At 41.9% G+C, this 27,346-nt stretch overlaps 1 protein-coding gene across 2 annotated transcripts in view; it reads right to left on the bottom strand.

The window, feature by feature from the left end:
* Positions 1–27,346, bottom strand: part of TLN2 (talin 2) — a 398,203-nt gene that overhangs the window by 29,278 nt on the left and 341,579 nt on the right. Inside the window, exons 40-48 of one of the 2 annotated variants that reach the window (XM_073619119.1) lie at positions 24,960–25,061; positions 16,351–16,521; positions 13,686–13,832; positions 12,925–13,026; positions 12,315–12,434; positions 1,603–1,749; positions 806–972; positions 391–574; positions 211–282 (exon numbers count right to left, since the gene is read on the bottom strand). In XM_073619119.1, coding sequence (XP_073475220.1) covers positions 211–282; positions 391–574; positions 806–972; positions 1,603–1,749; positions 12,315–12,434; positions 12,925–13,026; positions 13,686–13,832; positions 16,351–16,521; positions 24,960–25,061 — 1,212 coding nt within the window. The remainder of the gene's footprint in view (positions 1–210; positions 283–390; positions 575–805; positions 973–1,602; positions 1,750–12,314; positions 12,435–12,924; positions 13,027–13,685; positions 13,833–16,350; positions 16,522–24,959; positions 25,062–27,346) is intronic. The other variant, XM_073619120.1, reaches the window with a different exon arrangement.

Here is a 27,346-nt window from a genome sequence, read left to right as displayed (position 1 = left end):
TTTTGTGAGAGGCAAAGTGAAGTTAGAAGCAAACAGGTACAATGTTATATGGGATTTTACTGGTGGAAACCATGAAAAGCAAGTGTTTGCTTATGCCTTGCAGTGTCATGGAGTCTTTCATGTTTCTCCAGATCTTCCAGTGCTTTGAACAGCAAAAACGGGGAAAGGGAAAGGAGAGACACACGGGCCAAGCGTGTTAAATGACTATACCCGACAGTTTTCCGTGTTCATTTGGAATATCGTTTCCAAGCCTGGACGTCTTATTTGAAGATAGATATAGAGCTGAAGGGCGTATAAAGGAGAGCAAAGATAAGAAGTTAAAGGGCCCTAAGAGCTGAAGTTTTGAGGATCTAAGGAAAAAAGGCCTTTGCCAACATTTGTTTTTCTCACCTGGGTTTCAGGATCGTCAGACCCTAGGCTGGCTGCACCCAATTTCACCACATCTGCCAACTGTGTAATAGTGGTCGCTGATGACTGAGCAGCCTGTGCTAGCTTGTCCTGACTAGATGCGGCACCCGACACCAGCAGCTTGGTGTCCTCTACAAGCGCCTTGGCAGTCTTAAGGATGTTTTCCCTGTGCAGAAAAAACAGTCATAAATGATGCAGACAATTCATTGAAACAGAAGCAAATATAAAAATAAATATGCAGGTTTGTAAGGCTGTGAAACATTTTCCCCACAGAACTTCTATGTATGCTGAGGACTGTAAAGCTGAAAACAAAATACAGTCTCCTTCTCTATTAACTCATTACATTCTGATCATGTCATTGTATCAGTGTATGATGTACATCTCTGTGACAACCCACCTGTGGTCAGCAAAGCTTTCCTTGTTTTCAGAGTTGAGTGTGCCAGCAGTGGCAAACATGATGGTGGTATCCAGATCTGCAATGATCCCAGATACCGCACTAGCTGCAGTAATGCAGGCTTGCGTTCCCTTGTTACCTGCTTGAAAAGCAGTCAGAACCAGGGATACCTAAATGTAAAGAGAAGCAAAGTTGTAGGCATACAAAGCAGATTGCTATAGGGGATTTCTACATATGAAGTTGCAAGAAAACTGCTCATAATTTATCATAAGTAATTAAGTTTTTGCTATATATAATATTTTGCATTTCAAAATATTATACATACCTAAAGGTCTGACCAACCAAAATTAAGAAATAAGGTGAATATTTAACAGTGGCTTGTATTTGATACAAAGATATTAGTGTTCCAAATTTTATAAAATGGCACACTGACTTCAAATGACGAGGTTTCTGTAAAATGTAATTTGGTTTTGAAACGGTTTTATGATGGCAGTGGTATACAATAATAAATCACACTAGCAGTTTTGTATTAGTGTATATTTAAAAAGACCTGCATATGTAATGATTTAATTTTATTGATTACCACGTCAATATTAGCTATGTCAAGGCCTATCTCTAAAAGAAACGTCCGTAAACAGGATAGATACGTTTATAGTTATTTATTATTATTAACATAGACAGAGTCATATTTAAGGAGTTGTTTGGAATCATGATGTAAATTGGTAACCCCAAAAAAAAAAAAAAAAAGAATCTGACCACAGGTGTATGTGGTCAGTAGCACAAATACTACGGTAAATCACCTTTTCTGTCACAGCACGGGCACATTCAATTAATTCCCGCTTGGTATAACTGTCAGATGGACAAATCTGTAAGGCTCCAGCTTTCTGCACCAAAAATATACATCCATGTCCCAAATCCTGGATCCTAGATTTAATTTGAAACCCAACCTGAAAAAGGGAATGCAGGACAAAAAAAAATGAAACAAATCTAGATTAACCAGTTGAAAAGCCTACTTAAAACCCCATACATATAAAATGTATTGGTTTAGTGAAGATAAATATAAATTTACAAAGTGAAACTGACCAATGAGGAAATAAAGTGTTTCAGCACTCTGCAACTATGCCAACAACTGAAGTGTCACTCAATTTACTTTAAAGTGACAATAAATTCTGGTTTAAAAGTTAAAAATGTAATCCAAGTATATATTGTCAACTTAAAAAAGCACCTTTTCTTGCTCTCAGCTTTTGCAAATTCCTTTTGGCTTGTGGTGCTGTGATCTTACTTCCTGTCAGAGGGTGGCTACCTTTGTTCTGCATGGTCCCACTGTATATAGAAAGCAGCCACCCTCCCTTGCTTGCTGCCAAGATGGATGGTGAACTTTGTAGCGTGCATAGAGCTATGTACATGACTCCAACTAACATGCACTGCTCATTCCAACAAACAGAAGTGTAGGGGAAAAAAAATAGTTTTTTTTTTTCATCATACTTACCTGCAAAATCCTTTTCTTTCTCATACATCATTGGACACAGAATTAGGCTAATATTCATTACCTGCTTGGTTATACTTCATCTCCAGGTGAATGGACACTGGTAGATCAAAAGGTCTTTAGACAGGAAGTGATCCCTTATATAACCACTCCCATACAGGAAGTACTTCAGTTTTGTAGCAAGCACTGAATCCTCAAAAAGAGGGGAGGGACCTCTGTGTCCCATTATGTACTCAAAGAAAAGGATTTTACAGCTAAGTATGACGAAAAAATCCTATTTTCTTTTTCATACATCATGGGACACAGAGTCAGGCTAATATTCATTACCTGCTAGGACGTCCCAGAGCAATAGCCTTGAGGGGAGGGAGATACCTTGCCAAAACAATAACCATCAGACCTTTTACGGCAGCCCGCGGTACACTGCGGTCGAAAGCCGAATACTCAGCTGCTGGAACATCCACCTGATAAAATTTTGTGAACGTATGCACTGAAGATCAGGCAGCAACCTTACAAATCTGAGCCACAGATACCTGATAGCGAAAAGCCCAGGAGGTTCCTACACCCCTGGTAGAATGAGCTCTCACCCTAAAGGTGAGGCCTGACTGACCAATTGATGGACCCAATTGGCAATGGAAGCTTTGGAAGCCGCCGGTTCCTTTGGTAAAACAAAAAAGGAGTCTGATCCTTGGATCTCCACAGATCTAGACAAATAAACTTTGACTGCCCGGACAACGTCCAAAAAATGCGGTCATCTCTCTTCCGCCGAATGAGGCTGAGAGATATAAGAAGGCAAAATAATGTCCTGATTTAAATGAAAGGCCAACACCACTTTTGGCAAAAAGGATGGAACAGGTCGTAACATGACCCTGTCGTGGTGGAAGATCAAGTACGGTTCCCTGCATGAAAGGGCCGCCAGCTCCGACACCCTTCTAGCCGAGGTGATAGCCATCAGGAAGGCTAGCTTGCGTGACAGCAAGTCTAATGGAATTTCCTTGATAGGTTCAAATGGTTGTTTCTGTAACACAGACAGCACCAAGTTCAAGTCCAAGTCCAAAAGACACATAGGTGACCTAATGGGGGGAAGCAAGCGAGATGCCCCCTGCATAAAGGTTCGGATGAGTGAATGGGAGGCTAAAGGCCTTTGGAAGAATACTGATAGGGCCAAAACTTGAGCTCTGATTGTACTCAAAGCCAATTTGATTTCCACAGCTGACTGTAGAAAAGAGAGAAGTCTCCCAAACACATATTTCCAAGGAGGCAATTTTTTTGGCTTCACCCCAAACAATATAAAACTCTTCCAGACTTTATGATAGATCTTCCTAGTGACAGCTTTTCTAGCATTCACTAGGGTAGACACCACTGGTCCCGAGATGCCACGGTCCTTTAACACCCTGCCATCAATAGTAATGCTGTCAAATTTAGAGACTGTAAATTGGGGTGGAATATAGGACCTTGAGACAGTAGATCGGGGTGCCGTGAAAGCGTCCTTGGCCCGTCTATTGTTAATCTCACAATCTCCGGGAACCAGGGCCTTCTGGGCCAGGCTGGTGCCACGAGAATGACTGGAACTCCCTCTCTCCGAACCCTGCACAATATATGTGGAAGGAGAGGGATCAGAGGGAAAGCATAAATCAGGGAGTACTGGCTCCATGGAACTACCCAGAGCATCTCCTCCGATTGCCAGAGGATCTCTTGTTCGGGACACAAACGGCTGTAGCTTGTTGTTGAACCTGGATGCCAGTAGGTCGACCTCTGGCCATCCCCAACATTGGCAAATTTCCCGGAACACTCCTGGGTAGGGACCATTCCCCCGTGCAGATTTGCTGGCGGCTAAGATAATCTGCCTTACAGTTCTCTACTCCCGGGATACGGACTGCCGATAAAATCGGCACATGTCCTCCGGGCTAGGCTAGTATGTGTTTCACCTCCTTCAGAAATGAACGACTCCTGGTACTGCCTTGGGGGTTTATATAGGCCACTGCCGTGGCATTGTCGGACTGAACCCCGGTAGGGCCGTCCTGAAGCTCCACGTCCATGACTGTAGGGCCAGTCATACTGCCTGTAATTCCAGGACATTGATGGGCAGGATCTGTTCTGTCCTTGACCATTTCCTTTGAGCTGTGAGCCCCTCTAGGGTCGCTCCCCAGCCTGAGAGAGACTGGCATCTGCAGTCAGTACTCTCCAAGTTACCGGGAGGAAGGATCTTCCCTTTCGCAGGTTCTGATCCTGCAACCACCAGTTTAGGCTTAAGCGTGCCCGAGACGATAAGAACATTGGATAATCCAGGGCTTGTCCTCTCCTGTTCCAAGCCTACAAGATGTCTTGTTGTAGAGGCCTGGAATGGAACTGGGCATAGGGCACCGCTCCAAAGGAGGATATCATCCTCCCTAGAAGACTCATACAGAACCGAATGGAGGGTTGTCTGGTGCCCCTTATCTGGCGCACCTGATTCTTCAGGGCACAGATCCTTGCGGGTGGCAAGAATACTCTTGCTTGGACCGTATCTAGGATCAGACCTAAATACTTTAGATTTTGAGCTCGTCTCAAGGTTGACTTTTCAGTATTTATGATCCAGCCTAAGCTTTCCAAATACCGCATTGTGCATGTTATGCTCTGTTCTAGAGCCTGTAGTGAGTGATCTCTGAGCAGGAGGTCATCCAGATACCCGAGCACCAGGATCCCTTGGGCCCTTAAAAGACCCAGTACTGGTGCTAGGACCTTTGTGAACACCTGGGGAGCTGTAGCAAGCCCAAAAGGTAGAGCAACAAACTGAAAAATGACGTTCCTCTACTGCAAAATCGCAGGAACCTCTGATGAGGCTGACAGATGATACAAAGGTATGTGTAAAAACACGTCCTTTATATCGATGGAGGCTAGAAAGTCTCCCATCTGGAGTGAGGCTACTACTAAGCTGGCAGACTCCATCCAAAAGGACTGGATCAGTAGATACTGGTTCAGGGATCTTAAGTCCAAAATGGGCCTTGTATCCCTGCTTGGTTTTTGAACCGTATATAGGTTCAAGTAAAAACCTGCGCCCCCTTTGGGTACAGGAAACTCTACAATCACTCCTCGATGCACTAGATGATGTAGTGCCTGAAGCAATAAGTCTCTTTTTGGAGGATCTGAGGGAACGCAGGATCTTAAAAACCTCTGAGGGGGAACCCCTCACAACTCCAGCTTGTAACCGCAGGATATAGTTGAGGTGACCCACTCGTCCTGAATTATTGTTCTCCAAATGTCCACAAAGTGCAGCAACCTTCCCCCCACCCGATGGAGTGGGGGCGTCCCCTCAAAAGGAGGACTTGGTGCTGGGTTTAGAAGAATTTTTGATCCAGGGCTTTTCCTGGCCCTGGCCCTAGCGCCCTGTTAGCGACGGAACTGCCTTGGCGCTGAGACATTTGAGGAAGCAGTCACTGAGGTTTTAAACGAGGGACGCCTGCTGCTTTTCTTCACAGGAAGTAGAGAACTCTTCCCTCGGGAAAACTTTTGGATATTTTTGTCCAAGTGATCACCAAATAAACGTTCCCCATGAAAGGGGAAACCTGCCAATAAGTTTTTACAAGGAAGCTCGGCTGACCAGTTCTTAAGCCACAAAAGTCTGTGTATATGTTCAGACAAGAGAGCCAAACAAAAAACATGCTGTATTGAATCCTTTAAGGCGTCAACAGCAAAACACAGCGCTCGAGGAATATCCGACTTAATTTTCAGGCAGACCATCCTTCTGGTAAGGCCTGTCAGGCCATCTGATATGATCCTTTATGGACTGGCAGATACCAATTGCTGCAACAACTGGCTGAATAGCTGAACTGGCCAAAGAAAAGGAAGCCTTTAATAATGACTCCAATTTCTTGTCAACAGGGTCTTTCAAGCCCTGTGCGTTATCTACCAGACAAATCAAGTTCTAGTTTAAGGAAGAAGAGACTGCTGCATCTACGGCTGGCATGCTCCACTTCTTTTTTTCATCCATGGGTTATAAAAGGGAAAACCTCTTAGGAGGAACAAAAATCCTGTCAGGATGTTCCCAATCAGCATACACCGCCCATTCCAACAGAGGGTGTAAGGGGAAAGCCTGTGTGGCCTGAAGAGGCCTCAGGGATCCCAAAGAGGACCAGGGAGGCTCAGTAACCTCTGCAACAGGCAACTTAAAGATAGAAGGAACCATTTCAGTAAGAGCCAGGATCAAAAGCCTCTGATTGAGAGGCAGACGCTAACTGGATATCTTCTTGTCTAGATTGCTCGGAAGCAGACTCATCCTCCAGGCCATCCACAGAATCCTGAGCTTTAAGCTCTTCCCCAACCTCAACCAATTCCTGCTCCAAACTAGGAGGCTCCGGGGAGGGGGGTCTGTCAAGCTTCTTGCCACCCTGCGGGATGGATGCCAGCAATCCTGTGCTCTAACCCGGCTAGGGCTGAGAACAGTTCATCCTTCGTGATAAAGGGTGAAACAGCAGCGTTGACTGTAGGCACAATCCCAGATAGGCGCAGTGGCTCAGATTGCCCAAAAGCCTCTGGTCCTTCAGGGGATACAACACTAGGGATACGACTAGGATCAGAAACTACTGATGACATAGGTGTGCCCTTCCCCATAGTGTTAGTCCTGCTCCTCTTTTTTACTAGCCACAAATAGGGAGTACCTGGGTGTAGTATTAAAACAGCAGAAGGGAGACCCTTTAATAGGGCTCACCAAGCCCCTATGCAACAACCCTGCTAAGCACCTTTAGCCCGCTAAGCAACACCTGGTGACTCGTGACCCGGGTAAGGAGAAAATTAACCGCTGCAAATGCCTGGTTCAGAGCCTGCTCTGTGTCCAACAGCTGCCTTCTGGAAGCACTGCATGCTTGGCATGCACAGCTTAAATAAGCTGGCTGTGCGCCGGACCGCTCTGTGCATGCGTGCGTACGCATGTGCGTGGTCCCGGCGAATGGGCGTTGCTGTATTTGCGTATGACGCAAATTTTTGTGCGTCCAGTGCGAACCAAGGCGAAATGGTGCACCATCGTGCGCCATCATACAGGTAAAAAACAGCCAGACACTAGCAAAAAAGGTACACTTTGCAAACACCCACAGCTAGCCCACAACTCCCCCGCATTGTCACTGCACACAGGTGTCCAGCCTCTAGCTAGCGTGACTGATTAATATTGTGGGGTGTCCCAGTGATTTTAACAAAGGGTTTTTCACCTACCCGTCCAGGCGCAGGGCAGCTTAGAAACTAAGAGCCCAATCTTCACCCTTCACAGCGGGTTCCTGTCACTTGAGGACCTTCAAGGACTGGGTACCCTTTTCATGGTTTAGGGTCAACTCCCTTGGACCTGTACAGCACCCTGCAGCAATGCCTTAGTGCTGTGGTTTCCAGGATTTCACTTTGCAGGGTCCAGTGCCCAGAGAACACTTTACAGGCAAAAACTTGAGTCTTCTTTGGGAGGCTCGGGTACCATTTATCTAAGCATATAAAGCCGGTGTCAAATGGATCCGATCGGTCAATCCCTTGATTCATTTAAGAACTGTTTGTGGGACTAGAGACCTGGAGCTCAGAGAGCTGAAACAACCGTGACATCCACCTTGCAGACACTGGTAAAAAACTGAAGTGCTTCCTGTGTGGGAGGGGTTATAAAGGGGATCACTTCCTGTCTAAAGACCTTTGGTCTACCAGTGTCCATTCACCTGGAGATAAAGTATAACCCAGCAGGTAATGCATATTAGCCTAACTCTGTGTCCCATGATGTATGAAAGAAAAAAAGAAAGATGTTCGGGAGCTCAGAGAGGACATTACAAGGAGGCAGAAAAACACACTAAAACATGTTCATGTAAAGAAGGTTACAGGGCCATGAAGGAGTCGATGTGTATGGATTATTTTTGAAAAATAGGGGTATCGTTTAGTGTCATTTTATTCTGAGTTCCCTGTAATCTACAGTGCACACAGATCATCCCATAGGGTCCTGTGGTAGTGTAGTTTCTGAAGCATGTACTGTGTAACCATCACCCTCTGCTTCTTGCATCACTAAAATGTAAGAATGTGATTGGTTGTTGTGGTAAAGAGGTGAGTAGTGTACCCCTTTATGAGTACAGAAGTTGGACAATGCGCGTAAAGCACCAGAGCCAGCCTTCCAATGGCGTCATCATGTTATAAGTGCCGCTAGTAAGGACTGGATGTGGTTGGTGGTATCTCGGCAAATTAAATTAGCGGCCATTACCTTAGGGTGAGGAGCACCTGAGTGTAATCACTGCTACAGAACACTATATTCACAGTCACCTATCAAGTCACGTTTATTATTGCTGTATTAAGGACACTGAAAACTGATCCTGGGTGGTCAGAGTATCATGGACTTATATGCAGTTGAGCACTTTATGGATCACTTTTGTATCAATATTTATATTTTCTGAAATGTTTGTATATTCACGCTATATGATGTTGTAAGCTGGATGACGGCTTTTGTCGCTTATATATTATTATTATATTCTTGGATTTGATTTATAGGCACATCACTTTAATTAAGAATTTAGTTTTTTAGGTTTTTGCTGCAGGTTCAGCAGATCATTAAGGGGATAGCGTAGCACATGATTTATTTATCTGTATCGTTAACCCCTATTGAGGAAACAAGCTGTAAAATCTCTTATTATCCAAGAGGTCACAAAACTAGGGTGAGAAGATTGGATTGTCACTGAGTTTAGCACCGTACGGTGTGAACTGGAGAGAAGAGCACTGTTTAAAAAAAAAAAAACAAGATTTGGATTTGATCACTTTCATAACTTTTTTTTTTTTTGTCAGAAAAACTTTTAGGTTCGTACAAACATACAGGTTCAAGAATTGAACAGATATCCAACTACCCCCATTGCATATGGTTACAACTAGGGATGAGCCCACGGTTCAAGTCGAAAGTAAGTTCAACTCGAACATCGGGTGTTCGTTTGTTCTAAAACAAACCAAACATATTCGCAGGAAATTTGAGCGCTGCGGAACGCCCCATAATGCACTGCGAGATCTTAGTGCATTGCTGTATGATGATTGGCCAAAGCATGCACCTGACCTGCACGCTTTGGCCAATCACAGCGTGCTATGCTGAGAGAGCCATAATTGACCAAATTGGCACGGTGCCTTTGGCCAATCATGGCCCAATCGTGGCTCAGGGGGACTAAGTCCACGCCCCACACTATATAAGGTTGCTTACATAGTGGCCGTGTGTAGTGTTTGGACAGAGATAGTTTGAGCTAGATTAGGCAGGCAGGTTAGTTAATGGCAGTGTATTTGAGATATACTGTATGTATAGCTATATATATCTATATATAGATATATATATACACACACACACACACACACACACACACACACTGTTTTTAGCATAGTGTAGATTCTATATTCAAGTCAGTGCAGACAGTGTATCTGAGATATATATATACACACACACACACACACACACACACACACACACTCTTTGCATTCAGTGTAGCCTCTATATTCAGTCAATGCAGGCAGAGTAGTTTATATAACACAGTTTATTGAAGTGGTTAAGGGAAACCTGCGCCAAAATTAAAAAAAAAAAAAGGCACCCCCAAAATCCATACCAGGCTCTTCAGGTCTGCTATGGATTTTAAGGGGAACCCCACACCAAAATAAAAAAAAATGGCACCCCCCAAAATCTATACCAGACCCTTATACGAGGATGCAACCTAGCAGGTCGCAGGAAAGGGGGGGGGGGTCAAGAGAGCGCCCCCCCCTCCTCCTGAACCATACCAGGTCACATGCCCTCAACATTGGGGGGGGGGGGGGGGTGTGCTTTGGGGTCAACTTATAATTTCATCTTTATATAAATCAGTTCCTTTCTGCTTGCATAACATTTGGCCATTTTTTTCCACTTACTGTATTTGTCTTGTTGCTAGGGTGTCCCTTCTAATCTGCCATTTCTGGGCCGTGGTGATATACGTCATATAATGCAGCGCCTGTGCTCCTGGGAGATGTGCGTTATCATTTCCAGGAGTCAGTGGGCATCACCGCAGGATTTCTTGCCATAACAACGGGGCGGGCCCTTTCTCCATCGCTGCCCGTTGTGATAGCAACCAGACACGCTGTCTGCGCTATGACCTGTCTAGATTGCGCATGCGCGAGATCGAGAGGTGCATGCTGGGTAACCAGCAGCACCTTATTCCAGAAGAGTCCTAGGGGCCTTCACATGCCCACAATCAAGATGGAAGCACTCAGGAAGACAAAAACCAAGGTAAGTAAATTCTATGAAAGATGTACTCGAATCGGGATTGCATTATAGAGATGATTTACTGTATAATATTTATAGAAGCAGAGGGGATGCCGGAAAAAAAAAATGTGGGCGGAACTATGCTTTAACAAATGCATCTGAGATTACATCATCCAGCATAACTAACAGTATTTGGGGTCCAAGGGCATAGTACATCACTTCCATAGCTTAATTGATTTGTGCACTATTTTGGAATTTAATAGAGCACTCTTTATAAATATTATTCTAATAATTGTTGTATTTTATTCGTTGGTGTGGAAGCACTAAAACTTTTGTAATTTTCAGTTTGTAATTTTTTATTTCAATGCACACGCAATTATTTAAAACAATTGATTAATTATTCACATAGGATTTATGGGGGGATAGCTGCACTATTCAGTTATAGATTATTTTGTAAAGTGTAGTGACATAACTTTCAGTGTCAGCGTGCTCCCAGAAGCTTGTTTACATATTTGTTTAATTAGTATTTACTTTTTTTTATTAGGCCTCATGCACACTGGACGTCAGCACTGCTGTTAGGGGTGTCTGGCGCCTTTTTTCTGCCTCCAAACACCCCTACATGTTAGTCTGTGTGTCTACACATAGGTGTTTAAAGGCAGGAGTGTTTAGAGGCAGAAAAAAAAACTCACTGCCAGCTCATCCAGGAGAATCAGCATTTTGGCAGAAAAAACACTTGTGCATACAAATGCGTCTAAATGTATGTTAAGGTTAGCACCATTTAGTGCTTGATTAATTTCAATGGCCGGAATAAATTATTGAGCAATTTGGCACATGTGGTGACTTCAGAGAAATATGTTGCACATTCAGTTCAGAATTTTTGTTATATATCCTACGCAGAAGTGTACTGCGTTCTGCTTTTGTGCACTGAAAGAGAAAGTGAGAAACTGAAATGAGCAGGCAGCATGCAGTTTATGAGATTTCCTACATTTCTATGGTGTGTTTCTGCAGTTTATACTATCTAACTCAGTGTTTTTCAACCAGGGTATCGTGAGCAGGGGATGCAGCTTTCTCTGGATTAGCATCATGCAGTGCCATGGTGCAGTCAGGTCAGCCACCAGCATCAAAACAATGAAGATCTAGGGACAGAATGCAAGGTGTCATTTGTTGCACCGATGCATGGCAGGCAGCATGTAGGCACCCCCAGCATTTAGGAAAGGACAAAAGTGCACCTGCTCCACCTCCTGTCCTCTGTCATGCTGCTGAAGCCATAAGGTAGTGTTCTGATGGCAAGATTTGATGATTTAGTGGGGATGTGATGGGGACTTTCAAGTATACAGGGACTATGATGAACGAGATGGGGCTTCGGATGTGATGAGAGGAATCTGACCTGGGGACTTCTTAAATAATGGATAAACTATGATGGGAAGGGAGGGACTTTAATTTGATCGGGGGACCTCCAATTTTAAATTAGTTAACTCAAGGTGGTTGATTGCATTGTCCCAGGTTCAAGTTTCCCACTGATGGCAAGTAACATTTACGTTTTCTACATTTTAGACCTGGGGTGCCTCGAGAGTTTGCACACATATGAAGGGTGCTGTGAATTGAAAAAAAAAAAGTTGAAAAACACTGCTCTAGCCCTACAATTGTAATACAATGTGTAATTGTTGGTGACAAAGCTAACAAGATATGATTAACTGACATGTCAAAAAAAGAAAAAAAAAAAAGGCCAACGATTAGTTAACAAAAACAATCTCTAGAAAATGCTATTATATATGGTCTTAGAAACTTTTAATATACTGATTTTTCAATTACAGTGCATGCTGCAAATCCAAAGCTCTCACCTCTTTGGGCTCAGCTGTGACTGCTGCCATGCGACCTTGGACGGCAAGATTTCCATAGTCACTTGTTACTTGTGATGCAAGACCACCAAGCTCTTCAGGGTTTGTGACAGATTTCGTCATCTGAAAACCAAACAAAGATTATTAGGATATGGGGACACAGCAATGTCATTAACAATTGGGAAAAAAATGAGACTACTCTTTTGTGACGACAACATCTGTATTCACTTCCAAACTGCTTGAAGCTCATTCCTGCAGGACTTAATTCTAGCAGATGTAAATTGTGGTTGCCAAATTAAAATTTTATAATAGAGATCAATCAAAACAACTCATAACTTTGTTGTCATGTTTCATGTAAGCACAATAAGCACTTATTTATGACTGCTATAAATCAGCACCACCTTATTGCAGGACACCCGAGCTCTGTGCGAGATGATGGCCCTCTGCTAATGCCAGTGTCACACACTTGTGCACAAGATGCCTTACAAAATATTGATTGCAAGTTGGTATGTTAGCAGTGCCCGTGGCAAGAATATGCATATCACAACTGTAGAAGAAGGTACTTTACTTAGAAGAACCTTGGCTTCTGATACTACCAAAGATTCATACTTACCATCTCTTGCGCAGTTACTGCAATAGCTTTGGAGTATTTAACACCAGTGGTCTGGTAGTCCACAAAAGTTCCTGTGGGTTCTGGTGGTGTGCCCTCATCCAACTGTGAAGAGAACAAAGCGTGTTATATAACTCAGCTAACAATTGTCTCCGTTTTGGAAAATTTTACATAATACAGTTTATTTTCCAGGAACCAGTAACTAAGTATAAGAAATATCCATCCTTTCAGCTGCCTCATTATACAAGATACTACATATACAATAGTTACAAACATCAGACTTACAAACGACTCCTACATACAAACGGATGGAAACAACAGGAAGTGAGAGGAAATCTACCCCTAGGAATGGAAGTTCACTCCTGCAAGAGCTATTATGGGAAAAAGATACCTCCACTGAGGCTTTATCAACAAGTCTTGTTTCCACAACAACCCAAAATTTTCAAAATCCAATGGTCATTGGGACAGAAAGTGAGGTGAAATCTTCTGAGCAGGGTCACAGACAGAAAAACAAATGTTACAGGGATGTTAACCCTTCCCTATGCTTTAAAAAATTGTTTATTTGCAAAATTTACTTGCTCTAGGCTAAAGATCACTGGACTATGGAGCATATTTGGTTACTTAAAAAAAAGGAATATCAGAATTAGAAATAGTTCAGTTACCCTAAATTACATAAAATATATACGTTTTTTATTTTCTACATCATTGATTTTGATTTGATTTTGTGTGATTCAAGTTATGTTCCCCAATGTAACAGAACTCACCTTGCTCATGGCATCTGCAATGGAATCAACCATGCCTCCCACCATGCCCACTTCACTGGCCGCCTCATTCAAGGTGATCATAAGGTCATCCACAGCCTCTTTCATTAGCTGGGCTGCCTCTGCAATTGCATCATGCGTGTGCGATGCCTACAGAAAATAGACAAGTGTAAATTTTTTTAAATGATTTCCCCATAACTTTTATAAGCATCTGCCATAAAACGTTTTAACATTTTGCTTTTGATTATTTGTGATCTTTTATTGAGTGAACCCATTATACAGTTTATACCTGAATTATTGATAAGAAATGTTAAGACTTCTGGATGGCTGGAAAACGCTTGCCATGGGATCCTGCACAATCATATGCTATTCAGACTTTTAACATTATACGTATGACAAGTGAAAACGGATTGGCTGCTGTAAGTTACTGTATACATTGCTCTTTTAAACTGCTTTGTTAAATATATATATATATATATATATATATATATATATATATATATATATATATATATATAAAAACATGTAAGAATTGCAATTAGCTTCCAAGGATACTTACAAATGTAAATAGTGCCTTTATATTCCAGCTGCTATTCACTGTACGTTCTTTATTTGTACAGTATGAGGTGATCAAGAACTAGAAATAAAGGACAATTCAATCTCACTAGAATTCAGCCTTTTCTTTCCTTGTTTCAAAAGGGGTTCAATATCCATATCTACAACCAGCCTCATGTCCCTTTCTAAATGATCCCCATCACATCTTTTACTTAGAAAGCGTTGTTTTTAGGAATTATTGCCTGCTCAATATGGTCCTCTTAATTCTGAACATTTACTGTTGATGCAAAATAAATAAAAAATAAGGTTATCAGTCCCCATCTCCCAGACAATCCTACGGTCATCTTGAAGAAAACGCTGTCTCTTAGAGACAATATTTCCCCTAATCTTGCAGAACCACCAAAACATTTCCCTTATTTGGAGGCTTGTCTAGGTTCTTTCCATGTAGGAGGTGCACAGTTTGTAAGTGTGGCGGACAGAACTTTGCACATACAAGGTCCTTCGCCAACAAGGTTACGAATAGGAGTTATAACACTGTGAATTTATCACATATTCTATTAAAATTGTTGTGTATCTCCTTCAGTGCCCGTGTGGCCTGCAGTATGTAGGAAGGATCACAGGGGCTCTACAAAACGAGAATTGGAGAACACATAACCAACATTAAAAAGGGCTTTACGGGACATAATCTGTCCAGACATTATGCCCTGCACCACAAGAAAGATCCCTCTGGAATTAAGGTTATTGGGATAAATATTCCCCACATTGGAGGGGTAGTAAACAAAGAGAGGGATCTCACAATTAGAAATCTGATGGATAAATTAATTGAGGACTTACCACCCCTGGGGCTTGAACATAAAATAGGATCCTAGCTGTTTTATTAGTAATATACATTTTGAGGATTTTTTTAGTCTCTCCATTCAGTAATGGCAATAATATAGCACTTTGCTTTTTCTGCTTTTATTTCTGATCCTAATATGTCCTTTAATATGTTATTTTTGTTTCTTTAGTGTTTAATTATTATGTGTATTATGTAATTAATATTAATTGTGTGCATTAATTGAATTGCTGTTTTTTATAGTGTATACCAAATTTTTGTAATAATATTGTAGGAATCCCTATACATTTACAATGTTATTTTTCATTGTAATTAGTAATTTGGCAACTAAATAGCAGTATTCCTGTCCATGTCTGGTGCTGGATTGGTCATAAAGTTTTGCAGTTTTAACATTGGTTTGCAAGTTTTGCCCTTTCTTACGCTGGACTCTCCCCTCCAGTTTCCACACAATACAGTATATTAGAAAGTATGGACACTGTTCCATTTCCCCTGGGGATGTCTGAGGACGAAACGAATAAGCGTCGAATTTTGGTGCCAACGTCAATCTGCATGCTGTTTATCTGTGCTGTGTAGACACATCCCTTGTAAATATAATTGAGTTAAATAAAATTTAATTTGAAAAAGGTAATGCAATATGGTTCCTCCACTCATTTTTCTATGATGAATTGGATATTGTGCTGGGGCCATTATCAATGTGAGCCTGTTATTTCCCTGACATCTGAAGCAGTGGAATTGAGGATTTGGCGTTTCTTGCTGCATGGTGCTTAGGCTGTTCTTTGGGTTTTATCCCACATCCAAGTACTGATGACCTCTAAATTTTTGGGGTATATTTTTCCAGTAAGCAGGTAGAAATTCATCTGTGGTGAAGGAACACTGGAACTGCATCAAGGATTGCTGGCATTGTGGTTCACCTGACACAAGAATGTGACACAACACTGATGTAGTCAATATTGAGGATTATTCACTGCACCATTTGTCTTGGGTACTTGTACCACTATATATGTTTATTATATGTTATATGCAGTGTAATGTAAATTAGAGGGGTAGTATATATTTATTTTAAATTAAGAGATAAAAATTAAAGGGGCAGTGCATCTATATTTTTATTGCAATTTTAGTTGAGTTTGGTATCCTGACACTTTTTGTGTGCAGTGCCCTGTCTATTTCATTTTATTTCGTTTCATATAGCACTGATTTTTATTGTATTAAAGCTCATTACTGATTTATGTACATCGTGCGGGAGCAGTACAGTTTGTATTGATACACAATAATCCATACCTTTGGATTACCTCCACCTTCCTTAGCAGCATAAAGCATCTGTAATGCAGACTCTGCAAGTGTCTTGGTTTGATCCAGCACAGTCATCTGCTGTTGATGGTCAAGGATTTTAGAAACTAAACCAACAGCAGCTTGGATCAGAGGTTCAAAGTAGCGAGCAAGTTGAGTGACCTGTGTAAACAAAGAATGTGCTCAAATGAATGAACATGTCCATGCAGTTAAATAAAAGTCATATTACATTTGCAGAAAAAGATGACAGTCCATACTTCAGCTGTATAACCCTTATGGACATAAGCAATTTTTGAATACATGTTAATAATGTAGGAGATGAGCATTTTTTTAATGCGACAATTACAAACTACAAAAATTAACAAAAAAAACCACAGACACACACAAACAGAAAAGTTCACATATAAATGTTAAAAAAGTCAGCTAAAATTAACACAAAGAATAAATGGAAAGGAATGACTTCAATGGGACTGGTTATAGTTAACTAAGGGTTAATAAGGGAGTGAACGTTATTTTAGAGGCTGATGTTTTTTTTACCTTCATGTATGCTATGCATGAAGGCAAAAAACCTTCAGTATGCAGCTCCCGCCCCCAGCCCCCCCTATATTTACTTGAGCCCGATATTGATTCAACGATGTGCATGACAGGAGCTCCTCTCCTGGCCCTCTCCCTCCTCATTGGCTCAGAGACAGTGAGGTTGATTTACTAAAACTGAAGAGTGTAAAACCTGGTGCAGCTGTGCATCATGGTAGCCAATCAGCTAATTTCAACTTGTTTAAGCTTTGACAAAAAAAAAAATACAAAAAAAAAAGCAAGAAGAAAAAACCATGGAAGCCGATTTGGTTTCTATGCAGAACTGCACCAATGTTTGCACTCTCCAGTTTTAGTAAATCAACCTCAGTCTGTCAATCACAGCCAGTGACAAGGGAGTGGGGGGCAGGGTTCAGGAGTGACCATGCATGAGTGCCCCAACAAGTGGTTTGCACTCAGTGGGGAGGTGTAGGGGCAGGAGCGATGGAGGGTCAGGAGCGCTGGCGAGGGAGCCGAGAAGAGGAGGATTGAGGCTGCTCTGTGCAAAACCATTGCACAGAGCAGGTAAGTATGACCTGTTATTAACCACTTGCCGCCCGCCATATAACTACATGACGTCGGTAAAGTGGTTGCGATATTCTGACCGGACGTCATATGATGTCTTTCACGCATCGCGGCGATCGTTGTTGCGGCGTATCAGTCTGACACACCGCAACTACGATCTAGGTAACTAACAGACTCTTTACCACGTGATCAGCCTTGTCCAATCACGGCTGATCAAGATGTAAACAGGAAGAGCCGTTGATCGGCTTTACCTCACTTGCGTCTGACAGATGCGAGTAGAGGAGAGTCAATCTGCTGCTGTCCTGACGGGGGTGTGTGTGTGTGTGTGTCTGTGCTGACTGTATCAGGTATGCCACCCTAGACCACCAGGGAAATGCCAAACCGTGCCAAAGTAAAATACCTGCCACCAGTGATGCCTATCAGTAAAATCCATCAGTGCCAGCCATCAGTGCCCATCAGTGCAGCCTTTCAGTGCCGCCCATCAGTGCCAGCCATCAGTGCCCATCAATGCCATCTTTCAGTGCCCATCAATGCCATCTTTCAGTGCCGCCTATGAGTGCCCATCAGTGCCACCTATGAGTGCCCATCAGTGCCACCTATAGGTGCCCATCAGTGCCACCTATGAGTGCCGCCCATCAGTGCCCCCCATCAGTGCCCCCCATCAGTGCCGCCCATCAGTGCCGCCCATCAGTGCCGCCCATCAGTGCCGCCTATCAGTGCCCATCAGTGCCGCCTATCAGTGCCCATCAGTGCCGCCTATCAGTGCCCATCAGTGCCGCCTATCAGTGCCCCCTATCAGTGCCGCCTATCAGTGCCCATCAGTGCCCCCTATCAGTGCCCATCAGTGCCGCCTATCAGTGCCCATCAGTGCCGCCTATCAGTGCCCATCAGTGCCGCCTATCAGTGCCCATCAGTGCCGCCTATCAGTGCCGCCTATCAGTGCCGCCTATCAGTGCCGCCTATCAGTGCCGCCTATCAGTGCCCATCACAGAGGGTGATCAAATACCACCAAAAGAAACCTATATTTGTGGGAACAAAATGATAAAAATTTAGTTTGGGTACAGTATTAGCATGACCGCGCAATTGTCATTTAAAAAGTGACAGCGCTGAAAGCTGAAAATTGGCCGGGGCAGGAAGGTGCAAAAGTGCCCTGTATTGAAGTAGTAAAAAAAAAACAAAAAACAAAAAAAAAAAAAACAGGGAGCCTGGTTATCTGACTTTTCTTTAATGCAGGTAAGCAACACTGCTAAGTCACCTTCCGGTCCCCAGCCTGTGTTTGACCAGTAAAAGGAACAGCAAAAGATTGAGGAGTTTTCTTCAGTCATCTTGGTCCTTGTTAGCACATGTGCACGTGGGTAATATTAGTGCAGCCCTCCCGCCCTCTCCTAGTTTGAGTGCACTACAGCAGCTCCTAAGAGCAGGATCTATCTGTTACAGTCGTGACAGTGACAGTCGGGTCTTGCTGATATTACCAGCTCTGCTGATATTACCAGCAGAGTGGTCACAATAGAATTACAACCAAGCCCTTGGATGTGTAAGAACAGTACATTTCATTAAAAAAAGCAGGCTTTTGTAGTAAAATCCTTTTCCTGGAGTCCACTGAAGGTGGCACTAGCATACAAAAAACCTGTAGACCAGTCCTGGTTAAAAGCCCTCTCACTATCAAATTGCTTCAGTTTCCTTGCAAAGCAGTATCAAGAGCATGATCATAAATACAGGGTAGAACCTGTGTCCCTCAGGAGACTGCAAGAAAAGGATTTTATGACGAGTACAAAACCCCTATTTTCTTTCTTATCCATGGAGGGACACAAGAAGTCCTAAACCTTTGGGATGTCCAAAAAAAAAGTTCAACAGAGGTAGGCAATACAACAAACTACTCAAAACAGGCCCAAAGTAAGTACTTGGGCTGCCTAAAGCTCAAAAAGCTCCCTGAAAGACCTGGTGTCCAAAGCAAGCATTTGATTAGGCATTATAGTCTACCTGGTAGAACGTGTGAACAGAAGACCAGGTGGCAGCCTTGCACATATAGGAAAACAGAGGCCTGATGCCAAAAACCCTACCACTGTCATAGTGGTGTAAGTGGTAGTGTAAGCTTTCCCAGGAAAGAAGAGAAACCCAATCCTTGAGACTATTAGCCTGTAGGAAAGTCTGTCAGAGGCATCTATAAATGGCAAAACTGATCGATTGGGGAAAAGCCCAACATGAATTGAATTTCAGCTGGTCCCTGCTGACCCGACAAAAATTCGACCCATATATGGCCAGCTTAAGTGTAAGCAGGACAGTCACGTGCAGAGAGCAGTGGAAGGGGGAGGCGTCTTCCTGAGTCCTGTCCTGACCACCTCTGCCTACCCATACAGCGCAGTACTCAGCAGTGTGAGTGCAGGTACAGTAATGCAGTTTTTAAAAAGGCTATATTGTATGTGTGTGTTTGCATGCAAGTATGTTTATATGCATGTGTCTATGTATGTATGAACGTTACTTTTAATCTTGACCTATAATTGTGTACTGGATTTTTGGGGCTCAATCACAATAGCAGCAAAGACTGTCATGCCTCTGAAAAGCGATCAGAGGCATTTGACAGGCAATAAAGAGGCAATGATGTTGCCTCCTAGCTGCCTGTTTTAACCCCTTAAATGCAGCACCACCGTGCCACAACCGCTGTAATGCATGCAGTTACAGCATGGCCCCATTCACCTTGGGGTATACCCTCCTGGTGCAGCCACAGCATGTGTTCGAACCTGGCTGCTGCACCCACAGTTGGAGGGTGACTAACTGCAGAAACAGAGAGAAAGAAGTTCCTAACCCCTTTTCTTAAATCACGCGCAGTGTTTTCCAATGTATGTGGTACCAGTAAGAATTAATTATACCTCTGTGCGTCTGATAAAGAGCAGCATGTTTGTTTGTAGCAATGTGAGCCAAGCCTTAGACTGGGGAGCCTCTAGACTGAAAATACTTTTCAAGGGTGAATAAAAGTGTAGCGATAATATGGACAAGTAATCAGAATATATATCTGTATATGAAAAAGTGCCTTGAATGTTATTGTGACACTCAAAGTCTCAAAGTGAACAAAAAAATATATATAATGAAACATATATCAAGTTACACTCACGCGACTATGCAAAAAATTGAAGTCGCACAAATCGCTGTGATATATAAAACAAATATTCAAATGTAAAGTGTGCAAAAATAGGTATTGATAGTACCTGTGACAAGAATGTCTCCAAGTCTCAATGAGTCTCACATCTTCAATAGAATATTGTAAACTAGTAGCATGTGTTCTGAATACACATGATACAAAAGTGTGAGCCTCCAATAATAAATGCGAAAAATGTATGTAAGGCAATGATAACGTGCTCAAAGTGCAAAACTAAAAATATGTGAGAATGAGTGAAGAATAATTATGAGAAAATTAAAATCAAATAAAATGAAAAGGAATCTATGCGTCAGCTCATTGTATACTGGTAATCCTAAAAATAACCAAATGCCAAAATGTACAGACACGGATGGATAGATGCTAGTAAGAACAGTACATGCTTCAAAATAATGTAAATCAAAAACACAGATAAACCGTATCATGCAGACATAGTATTTAGCATATAGAGTCCATGTTATTGTACAAGGTGAGGGTTCATATAAATGAAAATATATAAATAGTCATATATATATATATATATATATATATATATATATATATATATATATATATATATGGTCTACTTGCTACCCCAGCCACCTTTTTACTGCGCTTTTTTAGTTCAATTGAACCAAATTTTTATTGTTAGGATTGCTTTTTTGGATGTTGGAAGATAAATTTATTTAAATAAATCCCTTATCCTTTTGTTAAATTTACATCATGTGGAGGCTCTCTTTTTTCTTTTATACTCTGGGAACTGTCTTTGATTGAGTGGATTGTGGATGATGACTAAAGCCCGCTACATTTCAGAGTAAGACGGCAAACAAGATAGCCGGGCGTTAAGGCTTAGCTCATTTCCTTTCCTGGTGAGTAAGGTTCCAGGCTCCCCTTCCGGCAGGAATATTCCATCGATTGGGACCGGACCTGCAGCCACCGCTTGGCGGTACAAGCGCATTTGACTCATCACTCATGGTGTGCAAGTCCACCACTGCTGGTAAAAGTACCTCATCTTTCCTTACCTTTTGAAGCTATCGATGTGGAAGCATTAATCTGAATGTCAGCTCACTCCTAGAGCTTCCTGAGAAGCATAAGAGATTTGGAATATCAACATCACTATATTTTCATTTATATGAACCCTCACCTTGTACAATAACATGGACTCTACATGCTAAATACTATGTCTGCATGATACGGTTTTATCTGTGTTTTCGATATACATTATTTTGAAACATTAGGCATGTACTGTTCTTACTAGCATCTATCCATCCATGTCTGTACATTTTGGCATTTGGTGATTTTTAGGATTACCAGTATACAATGAGCTGACGCATAGATTCCTTTTCACTTTATTTGATTTGAACTTTCTCATAATTATTCTTCACTAATTCTCACATATTTTTAGTTTTTGCACTTTGAGCGCGTTATCATTGCCTTACATACATTTTTCGCATTTATTATTGGAGGCTCACACTTTTGTATCATGTGTATTCAGAACACATGCTACTAGTTTAGAATATTCTATTTAAGATGTGAGACTCATTGAGACTTGGAGACATATTCTTGTCACAGGTACTATCAATACCTATTTTTGCACACTTTAAATTTGAATATATTTGTTCTATATATCACAGTGATTTGTGCAACTTCAATTTTTTGCATAGTCGTATGAGTGTAACTTGATATATGTTTCATTACATCTATTTTTTTGTTCACTTTGAGTGTCACAATAACGTTCAAGGCACTTTTTTCACATACAGATTTATATTCTGATTACTTTTAGTTTACTTGTCCATATTAGCGCTACACTTTTATTCACATTTTCACTATACAATTGGTCTGATTGTTGTGTTAGCTGCTCACGTTTTTTTAAAGTTGGTGCGGTAATATCATTATATACTTTTCAAGGGTGCCAAAAAGGTAGAAAAACACTGCAGAAAACAGAATCCATTCAACTGGAGAAACTCCTGGTGTAAAAGCCCCTGAAACAAAGCAAAGTTAGCCTTACCAGTTCAATTAAAAAACATTGGAGGAAGTAGACTTTCTAGCCCTGCGCATGGTATGAATCAGATTCAGAGGTGCCTCTGTCCCTTAAACCCTGGGCTTCAACAGCCATACCTTTAAAATCAGTGAGGTAGAATTAGTCCTTGGGACTGCAGTTCTGGGTGTTCTTGCAGAGGCCATGATGGGTCTGCGGGAAGCCTTACCAGTTCAGCATGAAACAAATCGACTTAGGTAATTTCAGAGAAATGAGGATCACCAGAGTACCCTCCATCTCAATCCTGCGGATCAGATGAGGAAGACGTTTCAATAGAAAATAGGCATATACTTATCCCACAGAGCCACTAGTGCATCCATTACTTCCATCAACAGATCCCTGGACAAACATGTCCAGTGTGTTGCTGAACATTGAGGTCTATATGTGGCATCTGCCACCTGTGACTCAGGTCCTGGAACACTTCACTCTCCCAGGTGTAGAAGCTGCCAGCTGAAGAAATCTGTCTGCCAACTGTTTATGCTAGTAATGTAAACAGCTGAAAAACCTGGAAATCTAAGTTCCTCCCAGGAAAGGATCCACTCTACCTCTCTCTTGCCGCAGCAAGACCCTAATGCAGAAGGAGAGGGTCAGACAGTGTCTGGATTTCTGACCCTGAGAATCTGAAGCTTTCCTGGGGAAGAAAAACTTTGGCCTGGGAAGTGTCTAGGACTAGCCCGTTAAGACAGAGTAGGTGATGATTTATGCAGGTAAAGGATGCATGCAAAACTGTGCAATGTCTGTACAATCATATATGCGTTGCCATCCAGAGCCACTGCCAACTGTTCCTGCAACACAGGTCATATACGTATACAATGGGAATCCCACAAAAGCGCAATTGGGTTAACACTGGAACCAGCACCTTGGTCAACACCCAACTAGCAGAATGTGAATGGACCTTTTGGGTACTGGGACAGCGAACAGGTTTGAGTAAAATGCCTGAAACTGTTCTGCAGCTGGAAATGGGGCAACGGCCCCTTGATCCAAAAGCCCAGAGAGTGCCTGATGGAGATCCACAAGTTTCTGAGGACAGGCAGGGAGGTTTGACTTTGGAAACCGAGGAAGGAACACGAAATGAAACGCAAATTTAGTTTGTAGCTCAGACACTACCCTCTTGCACCAAGGCATCGGGGATGGAGGACATCTAGGCAGCCACAAAGGTCCTCCTAATTCTGATAAGTGGGGTCTTCATGTTTAGGAGGGCTCAACTGTGGACTTGGCAGCTTTGGTGGGCCAGATCTTGCAGCTGACTGGGGGGCTACCCTTTGGGAACAGGACTTTATGTGGAAGCTGCAGGTGAGCTGGAATGCTTTTAAAGCAGGAAAAATGGAGATGATTTAGCAGTCAGTTCGTTAGGCTACTTCTGCTGGGGAAGATAAATTAATTTTGCCCCCATAAACATACTTGATGTTATCATCCAGAGCCAGTATGACCCTCAGAGGTCATACAAACCAATCGCTTCCTGCCTGAATAGAGTTATTGGAGTTAGGGAAAAACACTAAGAGTGCCCTACAAAGCGCTTGTGTGCATGGCACTGTGGTATGTCTTCTAGGATAAGGATGTAGTGTATACTACACAACCATAACAAATAAGTCAGGAACTGGTATGTATAACGGTAGAGGGAAACCCTGTCTACCTCGTTGGTCCTGTTTATGGTCCAGGCTTCACTCCTCAAGCTTGTCATACCTCCAAAGGGGTCTTCATTCAGGGTCTGGATGCCATTGGAATGGACCACAGTTCTTGACCTGTATAGCAGCCTGCGACCAAATCACCCACTGTACCATGTGCCAAGGTGAGCACTGAACACAGTATCCAGTGCCCAAAGCAAACAGAGGTTAGCTCAGATTTTTTTACTCAAGGTCTAGGTATTGTTCCTGAGGTGTACTTGAGGGTCACTGATCCACAAACTGCCAGTGAACCCTGAGGGTAGTAAGCAGTCAGATCTTGATTTAAGTGTCCATTGAATTCTATACATCTGGTGAAAAAAAAAATTATAGAAAATTCTTCTCCAAGAGGAGAAGGAATCTAAAACCTAAGGGCATTAGCAAAAACCTGGAGCCTCAGAGGGCAGGGTTATATGGGGAGAAGAGGGAGCAGACCCAGCAAAGCTTTCGCCGGTGTCCAATAACCTAAAGGTAGGGGCATATAAATCATGGTCCATGCATCATCGCCTGTGACTTATAAGTTATGTCAAAGCTAATACATTTGCTGAATGCATAATTTTCATAAATAGTAGATTTGCTGGCCTCCAGTTTAACTGTATTGCATCGTGTAAATCCAGACTTGTGCACTATAGTTACGATGCTTTAATAAACTAGGAAATGGCATTAATATATATACCTTGTGCCCAAGCTGAGCAGCTTCTCCTCGTGCAGCTGTGGTAATAGGATCAACAAGGTGACCAATCTCTTGAACCACAGATGTTAGTTGTTCTTGGAGCGCCTAAAGAATTAATAATATAAAGGTCAGAACAAATTCTAGGACAATGCAATTGTACTAAATGGACGGTACCCAGGCACATAAAGTAAAGCCTACAATTTAGGTTACTGACAATCTATACCTCCATTTAAATCCACAACTAAAATATATCATCACAGAACATTTCAAGTCATGCAATACGTTCACTTGTGAATTACATCCTAAAAAGTACAGGAACATTTCAAGTCTTGCCAAAAGTATGTGATCATCTACCTATTTTTATAACACATTAAAAGAATTAAGGATCATGTGAAGGAACAAAAGAAGAAATGCGTGTGCTTCCATTTGGTTGTGCTTAACGCCCCATTGCATCAGAATAGACTTGAGCCCTATGGATAGAATGTATGTACTGTATACATCTCCAGATCACAGCTGGGCAGAACAAAACAAGTGCAGGGTGGTTGCTAAAAAAAAAAGTGTACCCAAGAACAAGATGTAATTTATACAAAAATTACTAATCACATAAGCTTTACTTTGCAGAATGTATTACCTCATAAGAAAATGCTGCATGAGGGACTGCAAATGTGAATGACTCCTACTAGTCCCAGTTCTTTAGTAGAACACAACAGCTACATGAACTAGATATGACAAGTTCTGCACGTTTAAGAAAAATTTGACATGAAAAATAGACAATTTGTGCTCAACGTAAGATCCTTTTTTTGGGAGTACATTGAGGAAGTCTTGAATTGGCAGTTGCATTGCCACCTACAAGGGGATTGGACACTGGCAACCAAAAAGTTGTGGGCCAGCCCAGGATAACCCCATTCTACTCTTAATATTCCTGAATTTTGTGGTACAGCAGTACCAAGAGCATAATTATAAACAGAGGGTTGGGACTTGTGTGCCAAGAAAATGATTTTATGAAATGTACAAAAATACTATTTTTTGTCCACTGAGGGACACAGGAAATCTTATTGTCGGGATGTCCAAAAATAGCCCAACTGAGGGGCTGGCAATAGCAGACAAAAAACAGGTTACTGCCTGCAGCTTAACCTAGGTCTTAAACCTAAACTGATTTTAGATGAGGCCTCAATCACACCCAGCTGGTTAAACTTGAACAATGTGTGAAGAGAAAACCACATGGCAACATTACAAATCTATGAAACAGTAGCCTGATGCTGAAGACCCAAAAGGCACTTACAGATCTAGTGGAATGTGCCTTGAAAGGAAAGGGTGGCACCTGATCCTTACACTGAACTCCAGGATGGGCAAATATTGTTTAATACAAGAGACATTATTATTATTTGAAACTTTGCCTTTGTGGAGGAGCTTCCTGAAATACAGACCAGTCACTTCTGCGCATTCTCCTTGTGCAGGGAGACAAGTCTTGTATTTGTCCCCTCCTGTAGTTTTTCGCAGGCAGCCTATAGTGGTGGGCTTGCTAGGTCCATCCCACAACTCTGCTATGTCTAGCGCAGTGAAGATGCCACTGCTTTTATATGGTAACAACTACATCCGTAAAGGTATTTGGTATTTATATCCCTACTGCCCTATTGGGCCTCTTTAGGAATATATTTATACGAAAGTTCTCGTGACTAGAATTCAGCTTTAAGGCCATATGCTTGAATAATGGTCTGTCTAAGCCACCACGGAATAGTAGACCTAGAAGCTGGTTCACCCTTACGGGAACCATCAGGAATGACAAAGACTGAGTCTTTCTGAAGGAGGTGGCTGACCGTAAGCTGGGTATAAATAAACCTTTTTTTTCTCCCACATGATAGTTCAATAATAGTTCAGTTAGGTGCTATAAGAACTCTCTTCTAAAGCATCTCTTAAATGTGGCTAAGGCATGTACAGCTGCTATGTGTAAAGAGATGACACCACTTTAGGGCTGAAACAACTAAACGATTAATCAACAACTAATCGATTATGAAATTAATCGATTACTATTTTCATAATCGATAAATCGGCCAGTAACATAATGGGGTTAAAAAAAACTAAAATGAGTCCTTTATAGTACAAAAAGAGCAAATAATCGCTACTGTAAATATTACTTTCACAGTTCTACAGTAAAAGAAAAAAAAAAAAAAAAAACCCCTTATAGTAGTGATTATCGACTTTTTGTTGTACTATAAAGGGCTAATTTTAGTTTTTTTTAACCCCATTATGTTACTAAACGTCTTAGACCTGGTTTATAGCTATGTGTTTTTTAGTGCCTTTTGCAGAAAAGCACTACCAGTTCATTTACATGGTTTCCTATGGGACACATTCACATCTATGCTTTTTCAGCTGCTGCTTATTTGGAAAGT

This window comes from Aquarana catesbeiana, linkage group LG03, assembly GCF_042186555.1.
Source record: "Aquarana catesbeiana isolate 2022-GZ linkage group LG03, ASM4218655v1, whole genome shotgun sequence".
Lineage (NCBI taxonomy): Eukaryota > Metazoa > Chordata > Amphibia > Anura > Ranidae > Aquarana > Aquarana catesbeiana.
The sequence above is the reverse complement of the archived record's forward strand: the minus strand, read 5'-3'. Positions and strand labels throughout refer to the sequence as shown.